Source organism: Mustela putorius, unplaced genomic scaffold (assembly GCF_011764305.1).
Source record: "Mustela putorius furo isolate JIRA1106 unplaced genomic scaffold, ASM1176430v1.1 tig00003846_pilon_pilon_pilon, whole genome shotgun sequence".
In the NCBI taxonomy this organism is placed as follows: domain Eukaryota; kingdom Metazoa; phylum Chordata; class Mammalia; order Carnivora; family Mustelidae; genus Mustela; species Mustela putorius.
Window position 1 is genome coordinate 12,289,806 of NW_025421999.1, and position 26,256 is coordinate 12,316,061.

The window sequence follows — 26,256 nt, forward strand, 5'->3', positions numbered from 1 at the left end:
ACTATCACCTATTAGAGCAGCTCTCCAGGCATCACTAGGAGGTAGTCTGAGTCATTTATGCACTTCATATAAAGACATAAAACCCAAAAAACTCTAATATTCTGTAATTCAAACTTGTAAACCTTAAGTACAAAGATAACTGTAAGTTTACAAAGGTGTTCCGCTACCCCGATTAGTCTAAATTATTACACTTTTAATGCAAAGAAATCTGAATTAAATGTCAGAGTCAACAAAATTCACGAAGCCAGAAGCAAGTTTAGTGCTCACAAGTTTATATTTTTAGGTTTGATAAAGATTCTTGTGTATTTTCTAAATACACAGACAAACAGTTTTGGAAGTTTACATACATGTCTTAGGACACTTATACTAGGTAGGTAAATTACATTTAAAAAAATTGGTCTTCGTAAAAGATCTTCCCAAAGAGCTTTTACAAACAGCAGGCAGAAGAAAGCGTTATGTTTACAGTGTTTAAAATGCTGATTCTCCCATTTCATCATGGCCTCAACCATCCCTCTCTCTTCAACCCAAAATCTTGTTCTCAATAGCCAGTGTACTCCAAATAAGTACCCAATGTCCTAAAATTCAGGGCTAGAAAACATCTAAGTGTGCTTATCCCTAACACATTTTAAACTATCTAGAACGGTTCAACTTCACTTGAAAGCAGGGATACAGCAGAAAAAAAATTTTCCACTTGAAATCCTAAAGTGACTACAAAAAAACACCTGTTAGTTCTAAGCACATATATTATGTACCATAGTTAAGTTTTAAGGATCTGGGTGACTGAACGGCACAAAAACTGGGGTTCACATCTAGTTCTTCACTTTAAAACCATCCTTTTAAAAATAAAAATGCCACAGCCAATTAATAGCATGTGCTACACTGAGGTCAGGTATCTTATTTATAGTCAATGACAAAACTGCTGAATTAGGAGGAAAAGAGTGATAAGGTATTTGAGGAAGGAAAGATTAGACACTCAAATTCCTAATGTAGATGGTTTACAGGGAAAATAGGTCTCCATAGAGCAATTTCTTTAAAGCACTGAAATTCTACAAAAGTTGTTTAATGAGGCAGTTAATTGAGCCCCCTAAAAAGAGCATGGGCTTCATTCAGAATCAAATCTGGTCAAAACCCAGCTAGCTCTACCACTTAATAGCTGTGTTATATTGGGCAAGTTATATTATGCAGATTTCTTGGAGACTTTCTCATCCATAAAAGAGAGACAGTAGCACCTACCTTATCGGGAATTAGAGAAAATAATGTAAAGCTCAATGGCACATGTAGGCACTAAAAAAAAAAAAAAAAAAAAAAAAAAAAAGTAGCTTTTGGGATTATTCAGAAAGATAAATTATGTTGACAAAATCCTAAAAATACACATAAAGCTTACTGAAGTTTTGAAATTTGTGACTTTTTAAAACTCCTCTTCCATCACACTTTCCCCCATAGTATACTACTCCAGTCATCTTCAGGCCTTTTACACTTCGTTGGATGAATATAGTTTCCCAACCCTGATCCTTTCATCTGGTCTCCTCCCCCTTTCCTCCTGGTTTGCATCTATTACTGAATGAAGATGTAGTAGGCCTCTATACTATGTGTACCAGTGTTTGCAGCACTTTGTGAATTCGCTTGTTCTATCTCCCTCTTCTCCATCAGGATGGCTCTACTAAAACCAGCTAGTGTTTTCCCCACCAAATTTCAAAGCCATTTATTAGTGTTCAGTTTCCCCTTCCTACAGTTTCTTAAGCTCTTAGTTGCTAGGGTGCTACAATTAGCAACATATCTAGTGAATATGAAAAATGAGGGCCAGTAACAATGACAAAACAGGGACCATATGGAAGTAACTGTCTCTGAGAATCCTAAGAAAGATTACATGATCTTAATTTATATGAGAGGGTCTGTTACTAAATAGCAAAGAAAACAGTTTATATTTTTCCTCTTCATTAAAATTACAAGCTCTAAAATAGGTTTCATTTAAAATATAAGTTACAAGAGAAAAATTCAGCAAATGTGTAACACATAATTCTGCCAGGGCTCCACAGACAAAATTATGAGTATTCCATTGTCACCTCTGAGACCAATCATAAGTTCTTATTATCAACTTCCTGAAATTGTACTGTAAGTCAGAAAAAGAATATACTTAAAAAAAAAAAATAGAAACGTCCAGTAGTATACCTTAGTACTAAAACTATTTTTTAAAAAGACCTAGAAGGGAAAAGGCAGTCCCTCGAGATCATGAAACAAATAAGTTAGGCAGTCAGCAAGTAGAAAAATCTGTCAATTCTGTTTCTGGTAAAATGTTTACTTTAAAGAAGAAATTTTTATATAGGCTGAGGCTAATATATTCGAGTATAAACATTCCTTTGGATTACCTTTCTAAAAACAAACTTTTAAAGTATATTTCAGTTGACTAAAAATATAGCCAAATCTGTCACAACACAACATAAAAGGTAATGGACAATTATAGAATATTTTAAATTAACAGTAATAAGCCATCTACATCAAACTTTGTTTCCAACTAAAACCAAAACAAAATCACAACAATCCCGTAGTGTACCAAGTGTGTATTTCAATTTACTGTATGCAGTCTAACAAAAATTTGGTCATAATTTACCAGATATACATAAATGATTTAAGTAGTAAAAGAAAATTCAGTTTAAAGAGTGTAAGTTCATATCTTGAGGAAAAGTAAAAGTACATTAAGAATGTAAAGCCAAGTCCAGTTTCTATGTAATAAGTGAACTGTAGTCTAATAAAGCAGATTTAGGTGATTTTCAGATATATATCTTTTCTCTTTAATATATATTTATATATAGACAGATCTACCAATTGTAAACTATGGTTTATTTTAAAGGAGGGGGATAAATGGGATGAAAGAAATCTTTATACTATACTTACATATTCACAAAGCAGAACATTTTAAGTTTAAAATACTTTTTCATTCATAGTATCTTTGCCCAACTAACGTCTACTTTGGACCCCACCAGAATGACATTATACTCATCTGTCTAGAACACGGAGAATAAGATGTACTCTTCAGTCTTAAACAAAAATCAAACCAAACTATTCCTGTCAATTTTATAGTTATGTAGAAACTACAATAAAGTTTAGATGACAGAAGATGTATCTAAGCCTGTAACCATACTTTTATCTTGATTCATCCTAGCAGAAACATCCATGTCTAACATGAAATCATTACACTACTGAAATCCGAGACAATGAGAAAGTTTGTCTCTTTAAAAAAAAAAGTATCAACTTTGCAACTTTGATCAGATGGAGCACCAAATGATTATGTCTGTCAAAGTGTACTTTGCAATTTTTTCCACACAAATAGCATAATTTAGTGACCTGATATAAAATAGGAAAATATACTCAATTTCTATTAAAAGAAAGCTGAAAATAGGCTATCCCTCAATCTTATATAATATACAATATGTTCCTGATAAATGTCATGCGTGTTAATATTATGTGAAATGCTGCTGTCGGTTTAATAATCAGCTAATTCATCTGTCATCAGACTCAATAAATCTGACCATTTCAATTTAAGATCACCCCTTGTACCCTAAAGAATTTAGTTAACAGAATAATTGTAAAGCCTCTCAATATTTTATTTGTAAGACTTTTGCGGACAGTTGAATCATGGTGATTACCAGAAAGACTATCTATGAAGATGTAGCAAAACTTTGAGGAATTGAAAAAATATTTATCTATCATAATTTCAAAACGCTCAATATCCCAGTAAGTATCAAACAAAAGAGAATGCACTTTTTATGTTATTTTTAATGATAAAAAGGGCACAGGAGTAAAAACCTGATATTTCACTTATATTGCATAACAAGCTAACCAAACTGGACATGGAGGTCAAATTAGGAAACAAATCATTTTACTTATTGTTTCTATGACTTTTCTTTTGATTAGATTTGTCTTTTCAAATAGGACTGAGGTATAGTACACTGGCAAAAATATAAAGAGGCAAACAAGAATAGTGCCAAAGTAACAGATACCCAAAACCGAATACCATTGTCAGAAAACGTCATGTAATAACCATTTATCAGATTAGAGCAGCAGGAGAAAGTTACTTCTAAATCATAATCATTTTAGTGGTATTTGTCAACTTCGCCACGTTAACTTTGCAACATCATTTCTTCATTTGTGAAGTAGTAAAATTCATGTCAAAAAGGAAAGGGGGTATGGTATGGAGGAAGTCAGTTAGTTCATTCCAATAAATTACCTCTCCAGTTCTTATAAACATGCCCATCAGCACAAAATTGAGAAATAATACCTTAACTAGAAGAGACGTGGTTTAAGTTATGAAGCAAATTAAAATGGAAAAATACAGGAAAGTAGAACCAATGGGGTTGAAAAAGCCCCTCACTGAAAATCTGTATTAAAAAAAATAAAATTAATAAAAATAAAAATAGAAACAAAACTCTACTAGTACAAACTAGCCTGAGTGGTTTGATGGACAGAGTAATTGGGTCAGCTGTCACTGTAGTCTTATAAATGGATTTTCTTCATTCATGTTAAAGTGACACATGAATGTAAGCTCTTTAAGGATAGGTACAATATATTCGTAGGACCCAAATAGTTACTGTATATCCTATAAATAAAAAATATTTTTACTTTGATAACTGACTGAAGATGTGGGGACTCCATGTAATCCAACCACAAGGTTGTTTGCTGTACAGTCCTGTGCAAATATAAAAAAAAAAATTTTTTTTTTTTTGCTATAAGGCTTTTTGACCCTACAGTTTTCACAGCAACATAACTACCATCCAGCATGTACCATATTTTGCAAGCCTTCAAGTTCAACAATTCAAATTGTCGATTCATATTATGTCCAAATGCAGCATCCTTGAGGAGTATAGGTCAGTTAATCATCTAGAGACATACAAACATCTCCTGATTCATCCCACCGAGATGGATCATTCTGATCTTCTCCATCATCAACCAGCTCTTCATCAGCTTCTCCTACTTCATTCTCTTCATATTCTTCATCCCGAGGGAAATCTGTATCCTGTCCCTGATCTACACCTTCTTGCCCTCCTGGCTGTGATTTATCTGCACAGTCTACACAAACACCATAGCGTCGAGATCCATGTCTTATTCCAACACTGGCTGCTAACATGAAGATCTTCTTACACACCATACATTTGTATTTTTTATCCTTTTTATGCACCTAATTAAAGGGGGGAAAAATCCAACATAAGGACAATATAGACAATAATGCGTTTGAACCATTCAATTAAACCACCCATTTAACAGTAAGTGAATGTATGCTTTTGTTTTTCTGTATCAAGTTCAGTTCATAAACCAGTCTTTGTTTAAAGCAATTTATTTAACAACCAACCTTCCCTAAATTTCATGTAAAATACCTTAAACTTCAGTGACATAAATACATTTTAATCGCAAAGACCAGTTATATATATTTAAAGTTACTTACCAGGGAATGTCTTTTCACATGTTCTCTGCGAGTAAACAGTTTTCCACAAATATCACAGCTAAATGATCTGACTCCCGTATGAATGAGCAAATGCCTTTTTAGTGTTCGTCTGTATTTGGCTACATAGCTACAATGAGGGCATTTTAACTTGTTCATGATTAGAGATGATTCACCTTTAAGAATTAAAAAGAACACACACACACAAAAGCAATTATATAGAAACAAAATTTGCTATCAAAAGCTTGTCTATATCTAAGAATAGGGATTATCACAGGACTACCAGTATCTTGATTTTTTAAAACCCAGGACACGGAAGCTTTTAATTGTGAAAAATCATTTTAAAATTCCCGTAGATGTTTAGTTGACTAATACTTGCCATTTTCCCAAGTTTCTTGTTTTGGCCAAGATTCCGGCAATAATCCATACTTGAAATCATTTGAAGCACCTGGTATCAATCCATACTTGAAATCATTTGAAGTACCTGGCAGCAATCCATACTTGAAATCACTTGAAGGTCCAGGCATCAGGCCATACTTGAAATCATGTGAAGTACCTAATACAATTGAAAAGTGATTCTGATGTAATGATGGTAATGAAGATCTCTTACCCAAATTTGATGAAACCCAGAAAATAACTTTATTGTATCTTATGAGTATTATGACAGCTTATTATAAATAGCTAGATAAAAATCTCTACATTGTAGTCTGAAACAGAAATGTCTTCATACTTCATTATCAAAATACCCTAATTATAAAGCATCTTAAGTAGGAGAACTAAAATTTAAAATACAACCATAGGGAGAGAAAAATTTGGTAAAATATATTTCAATAATATTTAACAGTGTATGGAGACCACATGAAACTACTCTTCTATACTGAATTTCAAACATATTCAAGCCGAACTCTAACTTAATTGTCGTCTTACAGCACAGCTTTGGAACAGGAGGATAGTCCCCTTACTGCCTCCAAAATAATCACATAATCTTGTTTTAAGACTTAGCAGTATAGAAAAATGGACTAAGAATGAAAAATATAAATACTAGGAATGACAAATGCAAGATTCTTGCTGTCTTACACCCTTGCTTGTTATTTCAGACACACTGGGCCCTTGTGGGGTTCACCAAAACCTCTAACTCCATCCTTAAATAAGTGAAAATCGAAAAGGCAGAATTAAAATAATCAATGTCCCTTAAGGAATCTGTACCTGAGGATCTTCAGACTAGCGAAGATAAAAATTACCTCCTCTGGATAGCATTCCCTCACCTCCCCTCCTTTTAAAAAGATTTTATGTTTCAGTAATCTCTACACCCAAAAGTGAGGATCCAACTTACAGCTCTGCGATCAAAAAAAAAAAAAAAAAAAAAAAAAAAGTGTCGCATACTCCAGCATGAGCCAGCCAGATGCCCCCTGGATAGGATTCCTTCTTGAATATGTATGTCTTTACCTGGATTCAGGAATCCTCTTGGCAATGTAAACATTCAGAATTCTCCATAGCTAGCTACTGCCACCCTGATCCAATCGACCATTAACTCTTGCCTGTGGATTATTTTCAATAACCATCAGAGCCACCCCAGTTCGTAACTGTTGCCCTCTTACAGTTTGCTCTCAACACACCGATTAGAAATTGTTTCAGAACTTTTAAGTGAGAACCTGGCACTTAAAAAAAGCCTTCAAGGTCTACCCATCTCAAACATAAAAACACCAAAGACTGACAGTATGTTATAAAGCCTTACCTAAATCTAGCCCTTTATCTAACCACCCCCTTGGGTCACTCTGCTTCAGGCATACTGGCCTTTGTACTGTTCCTTCATGGAAAAATGGCTCCCTCGGCAAGACCTTTGTACTCTTTCCTCTGCCTGAACACTCCTTTCCAGGCTATATGCTAGATTACTTGTGTAGTAATTTATTAATTTTCCTTCCATGAAAACTATGGATTTTATAAAGAATGCTTGCAAAAATAGGTTTTCTAAAAATTCATTTTCCTCCATCTATCTGCCAAATGCCCTACTTCTCTTAAAAATTAAAATAACTTAGTATTTTCTCTTTGGTGAAAGTATCAATACCCAACAATGCAAACAGGTCCCTAAGGTATTTAAAAATTCCATTACTAATAATGTAAATTATTTTATACTTGGAATACCTTCACCCATTTTTTAAATGTTAGGAAAGCCTTCTGATTTCATAATTATATAATTAAACTACAATCTGTTTTTGTTTGAGGGAAAGTTTTCAGAATCCTGAAGTGAGACACTGTATCTGTGGGGTGGGGGCCGGACAGGGGATGGAAATTAGGACAGGGGTAGTAACCTGTGAACACGAATCTATCAATTTTCAGCTTTACATTTCTAAACAAAGCTTGAGCTTTGACTCATAGCTCTTGATCAAATCAGTGCAAAAAAGTTAAGCTCTGAGAGCAAGGGCTGTGCCTGTTTTACTCACATTTGTATTTCTAATGTCCAAAGTATACACCCCCTTCAGTTATTTGTTGAGTAAGTGTTATCTAGCAAATACTAACACATATGTATTTTTGACTTGCTCAAAATACTTGTTAAAAACTGCCAGATATCAAGTTGGATATGTTAGGACCCTCAAGTTAGTATTATCATTACATATAAGAACAGAATAGCCCTAAAATAATTTATAGGGGGCACCTGGGTGGCTAAGTCAGTTAAACATCTACCTTTAGCTCAGGTCCATGCCAGGGTCCTGAGATGCCAGGGACCCATGCCAGGGTCTCAGTGGGGAGTCTGCTTCTCCCTCACCCCCTACCACTCCCCCCCACTCATGCTTGCACTCAGATAAAAAAAATCTTAAAAAAAAAAAAAACCTAAAAATTGATAACCCAAAATTCAGAATTAGAAGTTCCTAATACTTGAAATTCTTTGTTTCTTTGGATAACCTACCTATAGCATAGATTAATAAAAAGCATCCATGGTAACAGGAGACACCTTATCTAGAATACAAAATGGTAACTCAAAAAACCTCATCCCAAACTTCTTTCATTTGGTCAAATTCTTACAGTAGAGGTTCCTTATTTAGAAGTATATGAGCAGATTGACAAAGGTACTGCTTTTGTAATTCAATCACTGAAAGATCACTAAGGTCATTCAAGTTCTACTTGAAAATTGTGCTCACTGCTCAGTAGTATCCTTCAGGGTCCATTCTTCCATAATGGCAGCGTTCTTTTGAAGTCAAAATCAGAAGACAAAGGCTGGTCTCAGTTGCAAAAACAAAAATGGATCAAAATGTCCCCTAAAGAGAAATGACTCTAAATCAAGAGTTTACTTTTTCTGAAAAGGGGATGAATGATATGGACCATTTGCCACTGAAAATATTTATGTGGAGAAATGAAAACTGTGTATGAATTCACATACCCTGTCAAAGCCCATTCTTCAACCAGATTTCTAAACCAAAAATAAAATACCTTCTACTATTTGTGATTTTTTGTAGAAGGAAAAAGTCTTCAAAATTCAACCTATATGGATCTGTAAATGGCACATTTCAAAACTTTCTGTAAATTAGTTTCAACAATTAAGAGAAACTACCTTAAGGCAATTTCTTTCCTTCAAAATTACATGGCTTAACTGTGGTCAGTGCATACTAGATTCAGAAGCCTGTAAAAATGGAGTACCCCTAAGCTGCCCCCCTCCCCATCAATTTTTTAAAGAATTCCAAAGCTATGAGAAGTTTAATCTATGAATATCTATATCCCTTTGTCTATCTCTGACAAATGTTAGTTTTGCCACATGGGCTTTCTATGAATCCACACACCTTTTATGTATTATTTGAAAATCTTCACATCATTGCTTCACCCCTCAATATAGCAAGTTATCTTCTAGAACTTTCTCCTACATAACCACAGTACTTTTATCACATCTGAGAAATTTAAAACTGTCCCATCATTTAATCCATACTATTCATTCAAGTTCCCAACTTTTCCCCAAATGCCCCCTAGTCATTTTAGAACCCTGATGTCATCAAGACTGACAATGCATTTAGTTGGTTTGCTCCAATCTAGTGGTTCCTCTGCTTGTTTTTCATGACATTAACGTTAATTTTAAAATCCAGAGTAGCTGGATTTGTGTAGACCAGTCTTATGTTCTCCCCTCTCATGATTAGATTTGGGTTAAACCTTCTGGCAAGAATATTACATGGGTGATGTGTGGTAGCTAGTGCATTATGACAAGAGGCATGGGATTTCCATTTTTTTTATTATAAAGCAATCTTTCCCTCTTTGTAACTGAAGTAATCTATGAGATTATATGGAGACCATGTGAATATGCTATTACAACAGCCTTTTTGCCCAATCATTGTGATAAGCCCATCAATAGTGGCTTAACATCCACAGATGATCCTGAATTATCTCCTGTGGGGTATTTTTTTCAATTGTGATTCTGTATTTATTAGCTTGGTATTCTTCTCTAAAGAAAGCCTTTTCGGTTCCTAATTTATTTATACGCATGTTGTTCTCTGGAGTATTCACGCACTCTGCCTCCATGTGTAGGATACTCCCCCCAAATTACAATTGATAGAAATATTGCTATTTAGAATTAACATTTTCTATCTCCATTACCAACCATACATTTTACATCAATGTCAATTAAATAATCAACTATTTGGATAATGACCATTTTCATGCTACGCATATACTAGCAGAAAGTCACCAGCTCTATTAATTACTTGATATTTAAGAATTTTTAAAGCCCTAAATAAGTGGTTCCCTCAAACAATAATAAACACCCTTCCATTTGTATTGATCAGGTTTCCAAAGTCTTATCATAAACACAGCTAACACAGGTTTAAGGTACATTTAATACTCTCCTTTAGGGGAAAGAAATTGCAACAGCTCCTTAATCATGTACACAAATACTTCCCCATCTTCAGATCCCCTTTTAATATATTCTTACTAAAATCCTACTGTACCTACCAGCATCACCTCCTTCCTGACTGGAGCCGGCTTCAGCCAATAAATTTGTATTCACATTCCTATCACAATCTGGCCCTGAGAGTAGAGCACCATCCAGATCTGAAAAGATGTAGAATAATCTGTTATTTAAAACCACACTACAGCCATCATCAACCACTCCTTTCTTGGTACCGTTTCTTATGGAGACTAAATAGAAAAATATCTGCAAGTTATAGTACCTACTATGTGCTTAATGCTATTAAGGCACAAAACCCTAAGACATGGTTTCAACCACAAGAACAAATGCACACTCAACAGTAAGAAGAGCATACTGCGTAAGAATAAGCTTTAAGAGGCAGGGTGAATTAGGTTACTGGCTTTGTGAGGATATGCCTCAGCTTCCTGGTATATGCTTCCAACCACATCACAGATTTGATATAGAAATTAAAATTAGGGGCATCTAGGTGGCTCAGTCAGTTAGGTGGCTGCCTTTGCCGCAGGTCATGATCTCAGGCTCCTGGGATCGACTCCCACATCAGGCTCCCCGCTCAGCGGGCAGTTTGCGTCTCCTCTCCCTCTGCTGTACCCCCCTGCTTGTGCTCTGTTGCTCTCTCTCAAATAAGTAAAAAGAAGAGATTAGATAACCCAAGTCAAGTGTTACAAATTAAAGGAGTTTGGTACCCAATGACAGGGGCTACTGTTAGTATTAAGTACTAGATGTGTAAAACATTAGTTTCTGTATTGATTCAGAAGTGAAAAAGACAAATTAAAGCTAGAATAGGAGACTTAAGAGAAAAACTAATTCCTTAATCTTGAAGTATGGAAAGGATGAGAGAGGCAGCTTAAAAGAAAAGATATACTGGGGCGCCTGGGTGCCTGCCCCACATCTACTTGTGATTTCTCTCTGTCAAATAAATAAATAAAATAAAATAAAGAAAGAAAAGATATACTAATGAGATTAATACTTTTGGTTACAATCTGTTTTCTTTTGAATCTGTTCCATTCCTTCTGTTTCTCCACCACTGCCTTAATTCAGGTACCCATCACCATTTTCTTGGATTAGTGAATTACTGAAATCGTTTCTTGGTCTCCTTGCTTCAAAATACAATGCTAGTACTTATATTCATAATGCCAGAGAGATTTTCCTAAAACATAAATCCTAAATTACTCCCTTAATTTAAAAATCTTCAATGGTTCACCACAGCATTTAGGCTTACCTTCAAACTCCTTAGTTTAGAATACAGGGTCCTAATACTCGGGCTCCTACTAGTGCACCTAGCATCATCCCACTGGTACTATCTACTCCCCCAAATGAAAAGTATCTGAAGATAGGGCACCTGGGCAGCTCAGTTGGTTAAGCATCTGCCTTCAAATCAGGTTACGAACCCAGGATGTTGGGGTCAGTACCAGGTTGGGCGGAGTACTCTTCTCCCTCCTCCCACTCATCCTCTCAAATAAATAAATAGAATCTTTAAAAAAGTATATGAAGACATTTTTAAAATGCCACTTTTTATGGACAATCTGTCCTCTGTCATAAGTCTCAAAAAAAAATAAGAAAAAACACACAAATTCTTTTTTACATATACAGCAGGTACTTGATTCAAAAAACAATTGATGGTGGCAAATAAAACCATGGTACATTTATACAACAGAATACCACCCAATAATGGTTCTAGTGCATAGTTACAAAACCCCAAAACACTAAATAGTTCTAGCACTTATATTCAAATGGGCCAGGAGGATTACATAATTGCATAATGAAGGAGAGAAAGAATAGTATAAATGATCCTCAAGCAGGCATAATTAAGAGCACTGCCGGTAAAGATCTTTACCACTGCATGGTAAAGATTTTGGCCTTTACTCTAAAACCAGTGAAAGGATTTTAAACAAAGTATTAATCTCATTTACCTTTTAAAAAGACTATGCCTGGTATTGTATGAATGATTAAAGGAGGTCAAAAGTAGATGCAGGGAGACTAGTTAGGAAGCTATTTTAGAAAACCAGATGAGAACCAATAGTGGCCTTGACTTGGTTGATGGCAACAGCAAATGGTAGTAGTAGTTGTGGAAGAACTGACAGTGCTTGGTGAGACTGAATATGGGAGAGGCAGGGTTTGAAAGTAATGAGGGAAGCTTCCTTCCTATACTAATACTAATGAAAGAGGACCAGTTTTAGGTAGTTATAAAGATACTGAGTCTGACACACCTAACAAAGAGGAGTTTATATGTTTGGAGTGGGACTAGCAGGTTAAATGGGTAAACACTAGATACTACCTGGGATCAAGTCTCAGCTCTGCCATATCCCAGCAGTGTGACAGTTGTGAAGCAGGTTATTTTGCTTTTTAAATGCAGTGGTCCTCAAAGTATAGTTCCCAAATCTGCACCATGGACATTATTCAGAAACTTGCTAGATAGAAATGTAAAATTTCAGGCCCCATCCCAACCTACTGAATCAGATACTGTGAAAGTGGGGCCTAGAAATCTGCATTTTATAAAGCCTTCTAGGTGATTCTGATGCTTACTAAAGATTGAGAACTGTTTTATTATAAAGTAGGGAAATTATCAGGGAAAGATCTATGCACTTTATATTTATTATTATCCAGGGACCAAATGATAATAAAGAAAGGCACTCAGCTCTACCAGGTATGTAACAAACACTCAAAATTTTAATTTTTTTTGTTTGTTTGTTTAAGCTCCGAATTGGGGAAATAGGCACCAAAGGCTATACAGATATAATGCTTAAACTGGTGATAAAAATAAGCTGTCAGAATACGTGTGGTAAATAAGGCCATGGAATTAAACAGATGAGACTATGAGAAAAAAACTATGACCAGTATGTTGAGGAATCCTAGCATTTAAGAAACCAGAAAATGATACAGATTTTAAGGAAAGAGTTATTTCAAGAAGTAGTCCATCATAACAATGCTGCCAAAAATTTAATCTAGGGCCTGAAACATTCAATACTTTCATTCAACAAATGCTGAACACCTAGGAGGTCACTGGTGATCTCAGAGCAAGTGACACTGGCACATCAGTGGGGCAAGGTAAAAAAACTAAGAGTGGCCTTTATTGTGAATAGAAGATGAAGAATTACATAATATAAACTGAGAAATTTGGTTGCAAAGGGGGAGACACAGAGTAAGAGTATTTTTTTAAAAGGTAAGTAATAAACATTTAAATGCTGAAATGAAGTCACTAAGAAAGGGACAAGTTAAAAGTACTGAAGAAATTCAAAAGAGAAGGATTCTGGAATTCTGAAGCAAATGTGTGGGTATTTAGGCGACAGCAAAGACAATCAACATATAGAAAGAAGTTTGAAGTACTTAAGGACAGCATCTACCACCTTACAGGGAAAATAAAAGCTAAGAGTAAGAAGTGAGATTACTGCCTAGAGTAAATGGCTTCGAAGTCAGGAGAATGAAAAAGTACTTCAGGTGGAGAAGAGCAACAGCAAAGAGACTCTACCTGTCCCCTGAGAGGAGGGGTATACTCCTTAGGTTTTATTTTCCCAGCACTCATCACAATGCATGACAAGACACTTTTTAAAAAAGTTTTTTATTTAGTTGATAAAAGAGACAGGAGGAGGAAGAGCACAAAGGAAGAAACAGATGCCCTGCTGAGCAGACAGCCTGACTCTAGCCTTGATCCCAGGACCCTGAGATCATGACCCGAAAACTGAAGGCAGAGATTAATCAACTGAGCCACCCAGGCACCCTGACAAAATGCTTTTCAAATAAATGTTGGTTTGAATATTCTCTCTGCAACCTCTATTAGCAGTTTAGTTTTAATTAATGGTATTTAAAGAATACTTTTTCAGTTTTCTGGTCTATAGTAATACTAAAACATAACCACAAACTGAACATGATTAACTGAAATTTAGTGGCTTTATTTTCCTATGAAAAGCTGAAAATATTTCCATAATAAATTTAAATCAATATTCAACAACTGTACTAGGTTTCCCAGTATCTTTTTAAAAACTCCTTATTCCAGGTACACTTGGGTGGCTCAGCTGGTTAAGTATCTGCCTTTGGCTCAAGTCATTAATCTGAGAGTCCTGGGATTGAGCCCCACATCAGGCTCTCTGCTCAGCCGGGAGCCTGCTTCTCCTTCTGCGTCTCATCCAGCTCATGCTCTCTCTCTCAAGTAAAATCTTGGGGGGGGGGGGGAGTCAACTATTCTAGAGTGTACAGTCTGTTCAGAGGGCACTTCTTAAAATTCTGCCAAGTGGGTTTGTAAATACAGGCAGGGTGCTTCTATTTATGTAACATTCTATAGTGATTTGTTGAAGGCTTCCTCAGCTAGTTCTTAAAATAGATATTTCCTGTCTCCTAACCCTACCCCTTAAGTATCAGAATTTAATTTGTGATCTTTAATCCTACACTAAGCACGGAACACCTCAACCTGAAAGCTTAACAGATGACAAATATATTCTTCCTTTGTACCGTGTCTTTTTTCTCCAACTCTTTTGAAAGGTATCACTTGGTTATTGATATCAAAAACAAATCTCAGAACAGGTGAGCTCTTCCAGGTTGACAGTAACTTTCATAAATAGCACACTTAACTCAGGAATCAATACATCATATCACTGTTGTAGCTTATTTGAAATCAGCCAAACTGCCTAGAAACTCATTTTAATCAGCTGATGTTAAGTGGGATAGAAATGAGGCAACCAAGCATTCACTTGAAATAGAAATGAATTTTGCTTCCCTAGGAAGTGAAAGCGTAACTCTTGGTCATTATCTTTTTCTCCAAATTATAGGATTAAAAAATAAATTCTTCTATACTTGGTTTTTGATGTTTGTGACCTTTCTAAGAAATCCTTCACTTCACTTAAACTTAGCAAAAAGGGCTAAGGTATCTCTGCTAACAACAAAAGACCTTTCTGAAGAGCTGTTAGAACAGTTTCAGGAGGTAACAATGATCTACCAAAGCTATGGACCTGGCACATAGCAAGTAATAAACCCAAAACAACAACAAAAACAAAACCCCACAATCTGCAATGCTAGAAGTAAAAGCAAAGAAGTACACCCATCTCTAATTTAGTTTCCTAGTGATATTTCATATACTTTTTTGCTAAATGAAAAAATAAACCTTACGCTCTGGGATAAACCAAGACTCACTTTACTAACTTCTTTATTTAATAAAACCATTTCCAAAATCTCAAGTGTACCAAGATATCAGCTATTATTGTTCTTTATAGTTAACACATTTTTGTCTATCCTTGAAAGCAGTCTTCTCCTCAGGTTCATTTTTAAAGAATTCTGATTAACCATATTTTGCATATTTTTAAAAAAGACTTCTTATTCATGGATTTAAAAAAAACAGATTAACATGTGATGGAAAGAAAAGGAATGATAAAGCAAATCTCAGTTCCTACTCCTCAAAATTTTATCAACTTTATTTTCCTCACATAAAAAAGAGTAGTAATGTTTGTACACTTCACAAAGCTGCTATGAAAAGTGACATCAGTATACTGAGTAAAATGTAAAGCAGAATATAAATCTAGGTGTCCTCAAGTGAGCTTAATCTTGGTGCCTAGGGTTACAGGTTTCCCTGGGATCACAGGTTAGCAGTGCTTCCAGATCATCTGGTAGGGAGTAGCACAGCATCTGACTCGAAGTGCTAAACAGAACTAAGTTGGGAAGGTTTCCCTGATTTTCTTTTGGTTCTCAAAATTCCAAACATGAGACAGGTGACGACCAACTAGATTTTCTTAAGGGTGACTGGGTGGGTCAGTCATTAAGCGGCTGCCTTCAGCTCAGGTCATAATCCCAGGGTCCTGGGATGGAGCCCTGCCTGCCAACAGCCTGCTTCTACATCCCTCCCTGCTGCCCTCCGCCCTCCCCCCACCAGCATTGTGTTCCCTTCTCTTGCTGTCAAATGAATAAAAATATTTTTAAAAAATCATTAAAAAAATTTTTTTCTTAAAAGACAAATATTCTTAAGAATAAATGAGAGAAGAAAGAAATCGAGGTTTTAGAAATAACTCCATTGCACAAATCTCAAGAGACTCAGTAAGATCTTTCCCCACTTTCATTTTCACTTAAATATATACCAACATCATGTTTCTCTTCTCTGAAGACAGTTTCAGAACTATTTTGTTTTTCATAAGCAGGTATAATTTTTCTTCTTTACTCATTGTGATCTGGTTTTTTCTACTTTTCACTGGACTAACTTCACTTACAAATAAATATATTACATAAAGCATCCTTGACAGTTCCTACAGCAGCCTAGAGACTCAACATATAGTAGTTTCCATTCATACCCCACTGACTCAAGTGACTGCCCCATCTTAGACTAAGCTGTACTGTTTCTTCTTTGTACTATCCAAACAAGGCTGTTATTTCTGCTCTCATTAGTCCTTAAAAGGTCTATCCAGATCACTTCCCCAATTTTAATCCATGAACACCCTCCAAATGTTGTCTCCCAAAGGCAAATATAAACAGACCTAAACTAATCTCTAGTTAAAAAATCTCCCATGGCCTCAGTATATAAAAATTTACAAATTTACCATGCAGAACAAAGAGAATCACAACTTGGCTCTTATATATCAACGCAACCTCATTCCCCATTACATTCTTTCTATTCTTTAACCTGCTTGCCCTGACTTCCTGCCACCTTGTAGTCAGTGAATGCCCTTCTCTCTCCTGGGAAACTTCTACACAAGATCCAATTCTTATTACTGCCTTCTCTATATAGCTTTCATCAAGTCTCCCATTGCACCCCTTGCTGTACTTACTATTTTAACATTGGTCACATGACACTGGGTATGTTTCTACCCCACAGCAATCCTATTATGAACAAGTTCCAGGTAAGAAACTCCTCAATCTTGACATCATCTGGCAAGATGCTTACTTTTGGGGGGGGGGGGGATTTAAAAAAAATTTAATTACTAAATTTCCTATTATGATGTGGAAAGATATTCTGGTATCCCAGGAAAATAGCATTTGATTATAATGTAACTTTTCTGGAAATGTAAAATGATGCATGAAGATTTAAGACACCCCCAGAATATTCAGACGGTGTCAGAAATTAAAATTTCAGTTTTACAGATCTCTCAAGGATCTATACTTGAAGGGTTTAGAGAACTTGATATTGTGAGCAGGCAGAACTCAAAAAATGCTTTTCTAAAACTGGTTCACAGGCTTCTTCAACACCAGGTCTGGCCACACAGATTATTTCTTTAGTGTTTGTAACTTGTAGGTAATAATGAGTACCTTCATCTCTTGGGATAAACATGGCAGATAGGGAAGGAAAGGAACACTTGGCAGAAGAAAAGTAAAGAAGGGTAAAAAGATGTCAGAATATTCCTATTACCGGGGTGCCCCGGTGGGTTAGCCTCTGCCTTCAGCTCAGGTCATGATCTCAGGGTCCTGGGATTGAGCCCTGCATCAGGCTCTCTGCTCAGCAGGGAGTCTGCTTCTCTCTCTCTCTAACTGCCTATCTACTTGTGATCTCTAGCAAATAAAATCTAAAAAAAAAAAAAAAAAAACTATTCCTACTACCTACTGTCATCCTCTTAAGATTAAACATCGGAAGATTCTTATGTATTAGCATATTTTATAGCCCATAAAGTACTGATGGACCTTTACTTTTTAACATGAACATCAGGCTTTCAAACTACCATTTAATACCCAATTTTAACAGTTTCTGAAGGAAAGTGATTTAACATTGTCATTTGTAGCGCATCCTTCATAACATCCAACCAAAAGAATGCCTGGAAGGTAGAGGAGGACATCTGGAACCCCCTAAGATAAAAGAACAAAGAAAAACTAATCCAGATCCATAAATTTATCTGAAATGCTTAGACTAAGATGTATAGGATGCAGTAATTTTCAGATTTTAGGAAAATAGTAACTACAATACTCCCAGTGGGGTTTAGGGTAGCATCCTATAATCAGAACAGTATTTCTGCACAAAACATGAATATTCACATTTAAAGAAATGAGTAAAAGATATAAATAGCTGGTTTTGCTGCTGAGGATTGGGTTTTGTTGCCAAAATGATTAAGAAAAAGCTCTGGATAGTTTTTACTCAAGATGCCAGAATTATGAAATTTTTCTTTCTGCCCATTAGTGTCATAATGTGGGATACACTCAAGGCTAGTTACAGTCAAGTAAAACTGAGTTGAAAGCCCACATCTTAAACAAAGCTAAGTTCCATGGTTTTTAAACATTTTTTAAATAGTTTATACAGTAAATTTATAGGACATGGTCAAAATATTAGTCTCAAATGTGATGGCCAGTTTTCAAAATTATAAAAATTTAATCATTTAGAAAGCATTTTAGGATTCTGCAACATCTGAAAGTAATGTCAAGTATCAATTATCATCCAAAACATAGAAGAGCCAAAGTGCTGAATAGAACTCTAAAGAGTTGACTATAAATAGAATAATTCATTGCTTCAAATATGACTCATTAGGATATCTTAAAGATATTTATCTCGGGCTTTCTGTTCAAGGTTGTCTTCCAAATATTCAAATTATGTGCTTTTTAACCAAAAGGCAAATATACAAATTGAAACTGTAAACTGAAACCCGATTTCAACTCTACTTGTAAGGATTAATAACAATTTGTAAATGTTTTAACACTGTTTTCCCCAGAAGTACAGATGAAAGCAAGGAACTTTTAGGGGCGCCTGGGTGGCTCAGTGGGTTAAAGCCTCTGCCTTTGGCTCAGGTCATGATCTCTGCATCTGGAATCAAGCCCAATGTCAGGCTCTCTGCTCAGCAGGGAGCCTGCTTCCCTGCCTACTTGTGATCTCTGTCAAATAAATAAAATCTTTAAAAAAGTCTATTTAAAAAAAAAATAATAAAAGAACTCTAAATTCTTTGCTCAAGTAAAATCACCTTGCAACTGAATATTGGATGACAGTAAGAAAAAAATCATCTATATAGGAATTTTATCAGTTTGTATTAAAGATAAAAAAAATCAAATATATAATCGACTGCTTCGTTTACTTAAAATGTTTTTGAGGATATTGTTTATTATGCTACATGGTATCAACTGTATAAAAACCCAAAATTCAGTACCAGAGAAGTTTGTCATCTTCCAAAACTGGCATGTTTCCTCCTTTGAGAGGCTGCTTAGCATCTTAGAGCCAATTAAAAGCTTAATTAGGACAACTATAATAACACTCTCTACTAGCACACTTAACTTCCTTATTGCTGTATTTTATTTGTTTTCCTGATGTTTCTTGTCATTTAAAAAATGTCTGTTCAAAATGAATTATGTATGCACGCAAAAATTAAATGTATGTGTACACATGCAGAACAATTACTTACAATGGGTACAACTTGTGTGGCTGACATAACTGAAAAATCTAGATTCAGAAAATAATCCGAGAGCATCAGAAGATCAACAGTAAGATTAACACGTGACTTGCTCTGATTAAAAGCAACAGCATGTGTGAACACACTCTGTAAAACAACTTAGGTATTATGTTTACTCCTATAATTTAATTCCTAATCTCGTATTTTTAAATACTTTATTTGGCAGACATTTGTTTTCTGGTTGTGTATCAGTAAAACAAAGATTTGAAATTTTTATACTACCAGAGAAACCCATTAATAACACCTCTTTTCCTATTTTATTACCTAGAATTTATTTTTTTCCTGACAGTTTTAATTTTCCCATAAACTCCAACAGAACAGTAAAAAGGACAGAAATGTCTAACCTTTCCTAAGCTGTACTTTCAAATACCCTCATATATAAAAAATGATTTGAAGCAAACTGCAGTAGTGAGTCAAAGAATGAATATACTAGTTTAAAATATATATTAAAAAAAATCTAAATAAAATCCCTGATATTTCTGGGTATACCATCTTATCTTGGTATCTTAAAACACTTCTCTATGAGGCATCCAAAAATGAGCTTCAGTAGTATGTGGCAAGAAGATATTATTTAGAGCTGTGGTTTACAGACTCTAAACTTTTCTTTTTTTTTAAAAGATTTTATTTATTTGAGAGAGAGAGAGAGCATGAGAAGGGGGAGGGTCAGAGGGAGAAGCAGTCTCCCTGCGTTGTAGGTAGCCCAATGCAGGACTCATCCAGGGACTCCAGGATGAGCCAAAGGCAGTCAGGCAGTCGCTTAACCAACTGAGCCACCCAGGCACCCCAGACTCTAGGCTTAAGAGTCTGGGGGAAGTCATAATTCTTAAGGGGATCCACAAGTCCAAATATGCCAAGCATTGCTCATAGTATGTCTTTTCAGATATTTGCCTACAGAACTTTACATTTATTTAAAAGCATTTATATCACTGAACATTATCAGTATTTTCTCAGTAAGTGGAAATCAAAGTATAACCAATGATGGTGCAATTCATAAAAATGTCTGTGGTTTTAAGGGACCAATTTTTTTTTTTTTTTTAAAAAAGACTGAGTCTACCAGTTCATTAATTGCAAGGTTTTAATGTAAGCCAGTCTTAAACATGAAACCTGCCTCTATTTTTACTAGCTGAATGACCTTGAAACAGGCCTTAATCTTGATCAACACAGACCCACTGTGTTCTATATTGGTTAGAATTTGCCTCCAGAGTTGTAGTTAATTTTGTACACCAAAATTTCTGGGGTAAAACAAAAACAAAAACAAAAAACAGGTGGATTGTCAGAAGGATGGTAAAGGGGCTTGAATGCATAAGGAATTCACTTAGTTTAATAAATTATCTATAATATCTGAAGGGTTGGTTATCAGGTCAATAGGTTAGGCTCAGATTATACTACTCAAAATGGCAGAATCATGAAGTTTAAAAGAACGAATTTTGGCTCAAAATAAAATAACTTCTAGAATCTAGTAGAAAGCATACTTCACTGGAAAACTCATTTTAAATAATCTCAAATCTTCCATTTTAAGGGGGATCTATAATGACCTTGACAGTTGTGCTTTTGTCATTTCATTTTCTTAATTAATTCCTTAAAATAAGTACCACACTTTAAAGATGAGGAAACTGAATACTGGAGTTAAGTTAATTTGGTCACAGTCACACAGTTAAGTACAGAGCTCATCCTTCAAATCATGACTCAGTTTTGGCTCTTTCCTCTTTGTCAGTGGATCTCAAACTTCATTCACAGTGTAACCACCTACAGAGCTTATAAATATTCCAACAACCAGGCAACATCCCAGAACCAGTTAACTCAATCTCTACTGCAAAGACCCAAGCATCATGGTCTTCAAAGTTCCCAAGTAATGTCAATATGCAGTCAAGAAAGATAAAGACCCACTGCCCTATACCAAGGGTTGGCAATAAAGGTTTACTGAAGCATATTCATGATCTTCTGTGTATACTTAATGTCTGTGACCACTTTTCGGGCTGCAGTGGTAGAGTTAAGTAACTTTATGACTAGCAAAACCAGAAATATTTACTGTTTGGTTCTTTACAGTAAAAATCTGCCAAACCCTGCTCTGTATCATATTATGTCCTAATCATAATATCCTTGTAAGAAACCCTATTACCTGGCACTCAATGACGTTGGATTTAAAGGCACTGAGAAGTTGCAATAAGTTTAACAGCTGCAATATAGTGTTATCACTGATAAAATGTCAGTTAGGCAAGATTCAGACACCAAAGTGATACCCCTAACGTGACAGAATTTTTCTAAGTTGTAAGATATAATAGGTAAAGTTGAAAGCATATTGTACTGCCAGAAATTTATGATACATCTATTCAATCAATAAACTCAGCTGAGGGGGTGCTTGCCGAAACAATAGCTAGTAATGCTGTTTTTTAAAAGTATGCATTGTAGGGGCACCTGGGTGGCTCAGTAGGGTCCTGGTATCAAGCCCCATGTCGGGCTCCCTGTTCAGCGGGGAGCCCACTTCTCCTTCTCGCTCTGCCAGCTTGTGCTTTAATAAATTAAAAAAAAAAAAAAAAAAAAAGGCAGTTTGTAAATTACGCACTGTGGCTCAATAGTAGTGCTTTCCTTTGAATTATTCCAATTGTATGTGGCATTAAGAAAGGGTTAGCTCTGATAGATTTTGCCAATACTACCCCCAAAACATGCTTAGCCCTTAAATTATCTGTGTGCCCACGTGCATGTGTGTATTTTAAAAAAACACAAGGTTCCCACCATACTATAAAGTGATTAATCTCTGCAGCAGAAAAACAATGTAGCTCATCTTTGAGAATTTCAAGGTCTTCTATATTAAAAATTAAGCCAAAATAAAGCGATGCTATGAAAATCTACCCTTAATACTTGAAAGAAACTGCCTCTGAGGATTTAATTATTTAACAGTCAGCAAGTATGAGGGAAAAGATCACTAAATCATATTCATTATGCAAGTATGCTTATTTTCATCTAAGTAAATCCAAAAACCAATGGAAACTAAATCCACACCTAAAAGGCCAGAGAAACCATTTCATAGGATTACTATGGCATTCTGTCCTGTAGAACTAGAAACAGTGATTCTTTTTAACAAAGTATTCCATCCCTAGATCATCACCATGATGTAAATCAGACACTGAATAGTTACAGAGCTTTGAGGCAGCCAAACACACATAGATTCAATATGGGACAGTGGTAGACATATACCTTAAGTCTGGGGTCTGCACAGGAAAACCTCAAATCAACAGTACTTGAAATACTCTTCAAGTACATTTAAGTTAAGCAAAGGCAATTAAGTTTCAAATGTTTCTATTTATACACTGTAACAATGGTCTCCCACCCCATTAAAACCCATTAAAAAAAGTCCACAGTACAATTGTGACATGCAGATTTTGTATATATTCTTTTAGTTACATAGTGAGGAGAAATGTCCCAGAGTCCTGTCTTCATTAATGAGAATGAAAATGAGGCGACAGTGGGACAAATTTAAAACATTTCAGCTTCTGTAAGATTTATGGTAAGAACAGTAGGTCTAATAAACAAATTGGAATAATCCCACTGTCATTTGCAAAATTCTAAAAAACGCTTTAATGTTTAATTACCCCAAAAGCCCACCCCAAACTGGGGATACAAAATGTTCATTAGGTCTTAAAAATATTCTGAAATGACAAACTGATTATATATTACAACTAAGATTTTAACTAAGATTACATTATATCTTTTGCAGTACTGGGGTACAAAAAAAGTGATTACAGAGACCAAAGATCAGAGAAGTCAAAGAACTATAAATGAAGACGAGTCCACACGCCATAAATAAGCAAATACCTGATTATTAGCACCAACTTTGAAAAACTCACATACACATGTAGAAAGAAAAAACATACCAAAATTACATTATTGTTTGAGTTATCGTCTCCCTTCTATTATAAACACTCAAATTTAGTATCTGTGTATTACTTCCATAGTTTAAGAAATACTTTACAAATATACCTCGAATATATCCAACCAATTATATCCAATTAATCATAGTTAATTAGCATGAAAAGTGAGATACCTTTGTATATAAAATATTTACCTGGTTCTTCCTTGATGAAGGATAAATCTTCTTCTGGATAGGCAACAGGTGGCTGCATCACTGAGCAATCTTCTAAATTTGTTTCATTAGGTGGTATATTATAAATAAATCTCTTTGTAGTTTGGTTTTTCCTCCTTGTTTTGCCAGTCTCTTGAATTCCCTGGGAGCCCATATTATTCCAAATAAACACTTTTGTTTGACCTTGAGATTCATTTTCAGCCAATTCAGGTGAACCATCCTGGACCCAACTACTGTCATTCATTTGGTAGTTTTCTATTTGGCCCTCGTCGACGTTACAACCATCATTTTCAATTTTTACATTACTTGCCAAATTGGTAAGATTCCGAGTTGCCCAAAAACTGGCAATTTTTTGATCCCGTGATGAAGACAGACCATCTCTATTAACAGGTTTTCTATTATTATAGTCCACAACTACAGACTCTGGAGCTTCTGATTTAATGCTTATATTTAAGGCATCTTTAATGAAATTTCGGCAAGTTTGAACAACTTCACTCATCTGAAGATAGCTGGCCACTGTCATCACTTCAATGGCATTTTGGCTTGTGAGCACCAGGTTACCAGAATACAAGAAGTCCAAGATGACTGAAAAACCTTGAACTGCAGCAATATCTAAATGGGTAGTATTGTTTTGGTTAGGGCTTTCTTTGTTTGAAAAGCAATATAAAGTCTTAAAGAAACGGCTGCCTGCAACCAGGATGTTCTTATGAGCTTTAAAGATTTTTCCGCTCACCACAATGCTGACATCGCAAAGAATACCTTTCTTTCTTTGTTCATTTAGTTGTCGAAGCAGTTGATAGCAATAAGAGTTCTCATTTGGCCTACTATTAAAGTCACAGTACCCCTCCTCTGATGGTATTTCTGTCTCCTGTAATTGGATGGAAAACATTAGTATTAAATTTTATTTACTTTTTACAAATCCCCAAATGAAGGAAAATATCAATTTAACTTTTTAAAAAGTGTTAAGCAAATGCAGTACTTTGTTAGCAATCATGATTTATTGACACTGTAGTGTTCACAATTCCAATTACTGAGAGGAGAAAAGTGCAAAAAGCTTAGTGCCTTCATCTCAGGTCATGATCCTGGGAGTCCTGGAATTGAGTCCCATATTGGGCTCCCTCCTTGGTGGGAATCTGCTTCTCCCTCTGACCTCTCTCCTCATGCTCTTTGATTCTCTCTCTCTCTCAAATAAATAAACAAACAAATAAATAAATCTTAAAAAAAAATAGCATGTATCGTGTATAAGCCAAGAACATGGATCCAGAATTATTTAAAATTAAAATAGCAATTACTTTCCTATGAAAACAAACTTTCATCTATAGGAATCAAATTAGTTTGCCTTATCTCTAACTAATAAGAATGCAACAGTCCCTCACTGAATTATAAAATATTTAAGTTATAATATTGGGTACTTCATTCTATTTAACAGTACTAGAAAGGTAAATTTTTAGTCTTGGCAAACATCCAATCAAATAGGTCAATGAGATTAAATCTAAAAATAAAGTTAAGACCCAGGTAAGAAAATGTGTTTCAACTATAGGAATACCCAGCCATATAATTTCCCAATTAAGTTTCTTTTTTTTTTTTTTTAAAGGTTTTATTTATTTATTTGACAGAGAGAGATCACAAGTAGACAGAGAGGCAGGCAGAGAGAGAGAGGGAAGCAGGCTCCCTGCTGAGCAGAGAGCCCGATGTGGGCCTCGATCCCAGGACCCTGAGATCATGACCTGAGCCGAAGGCAGCGGCTTAACCCACTGAGCCACCCAGGCGCCCTCCCAATTAACTTTCAAAATGTCTTATTGTCTTTTTAGGGGCATAAATACTAAATGTAAAGTAAAATTCCTGAACTCAAAATTCTCTTATGTATTGTTTTTTTTAAAAAGATTTTATTTTTTTTAAGTATCGCTATACCCAATGTGGGGCTTGAACTTACAAGTCCCGATGAATAGCCACATGCTCTACCGTGTGAGCCAGCTAGGCACCCTGGAACTAAAAAAAAGTCTTTAAAGTTTGTAAATTTTCTTATCAATCTGAAAAGTATTCACTATAGTTCTGTTTAGCATCTCTTAAGTTATGGTAATTCCCATAGAACAACAGCACACTTTAATAATGGTTGTTAGAGGGGCACCTGGGTGGCTCAGCTGTTAGGCATCTGCCTTCTGCTCAGGTCAAGATCCCAGAGTCCTGGGATCAAGAACCTCCCTCATCAGGTTCCCTGCTTGGCAGGAAGCCTACTTCTCCCTCTCCCACCCACCCGTGCTTGTGTTCCCGCTCTCACAGTCTCTCTCTCTCTCTCTCTCTGTGTCAAATAAATAAATAAAATCTTAAAAAACAAACAAACAGGGCGCCTGGGTGGCTCAGTGGGTTAAGCCGCTGCCTTCGGCTCAGGTCATGATCTCAGAGTCCTGGGATCGAGTCCCGCATCGGGCTCTCTGCTCAGCGGAGAGCCTGCTTCCCTCTCTCTCTCTCTGCCTGCCTCTCCATCTACTTGTGATTTCTCTCT

The 26,256-nt window shown here is 35.6% G+C and overlaps 1 protein-coding gene across 3 annotated transcripts in view; it reads right to left on the reverse strand.

Annotated features, from left to right (window-relative positions):
• Positions 1 to 255: 255 nt before the first annotated feature.
• The window catches only part of ZBTB10 (zinc finger and BTB domain containing 10), a 36,807-nt gene continuing 10,806 nt past the window's right edge, over positions 256 to 26,256 (reverse strand). For 2 of the 3 annotated variants that reach the window (XM_004774228.3, XM_004774227.3), the window contains exons 2-6: positions 23,736 to 24,621; positions 10,364 to 10,462; positions 5,814 to 5,990; positions 5,438 to 5,610; positions 256 to 5,173 (exon numbers count right to left, since the gene is read on the reverse strand). In XM_004774228.3, coding sequence (XP_004774285.1) covers positions 4,868 to 5,173; positions 5,438 to 5,610; positions 5,814 to 5,990; positions 10,364 to 10,462; positions 23,736 to 24,621 — 1,641 coding nt within the window. In that variant the 3' untranslated portion in view covers positions 256 to 4,867. The remainder of the gene's footprint in view (positions 5,174 to 5,437; positions 5,611 to 5,813; positions 5,991 to 10,363; positions 10,463 to 23,735; positions 24,622 to 26,256) is intronic. The other variant, XM_045063174.1, reaches the window with a different exon arrangement.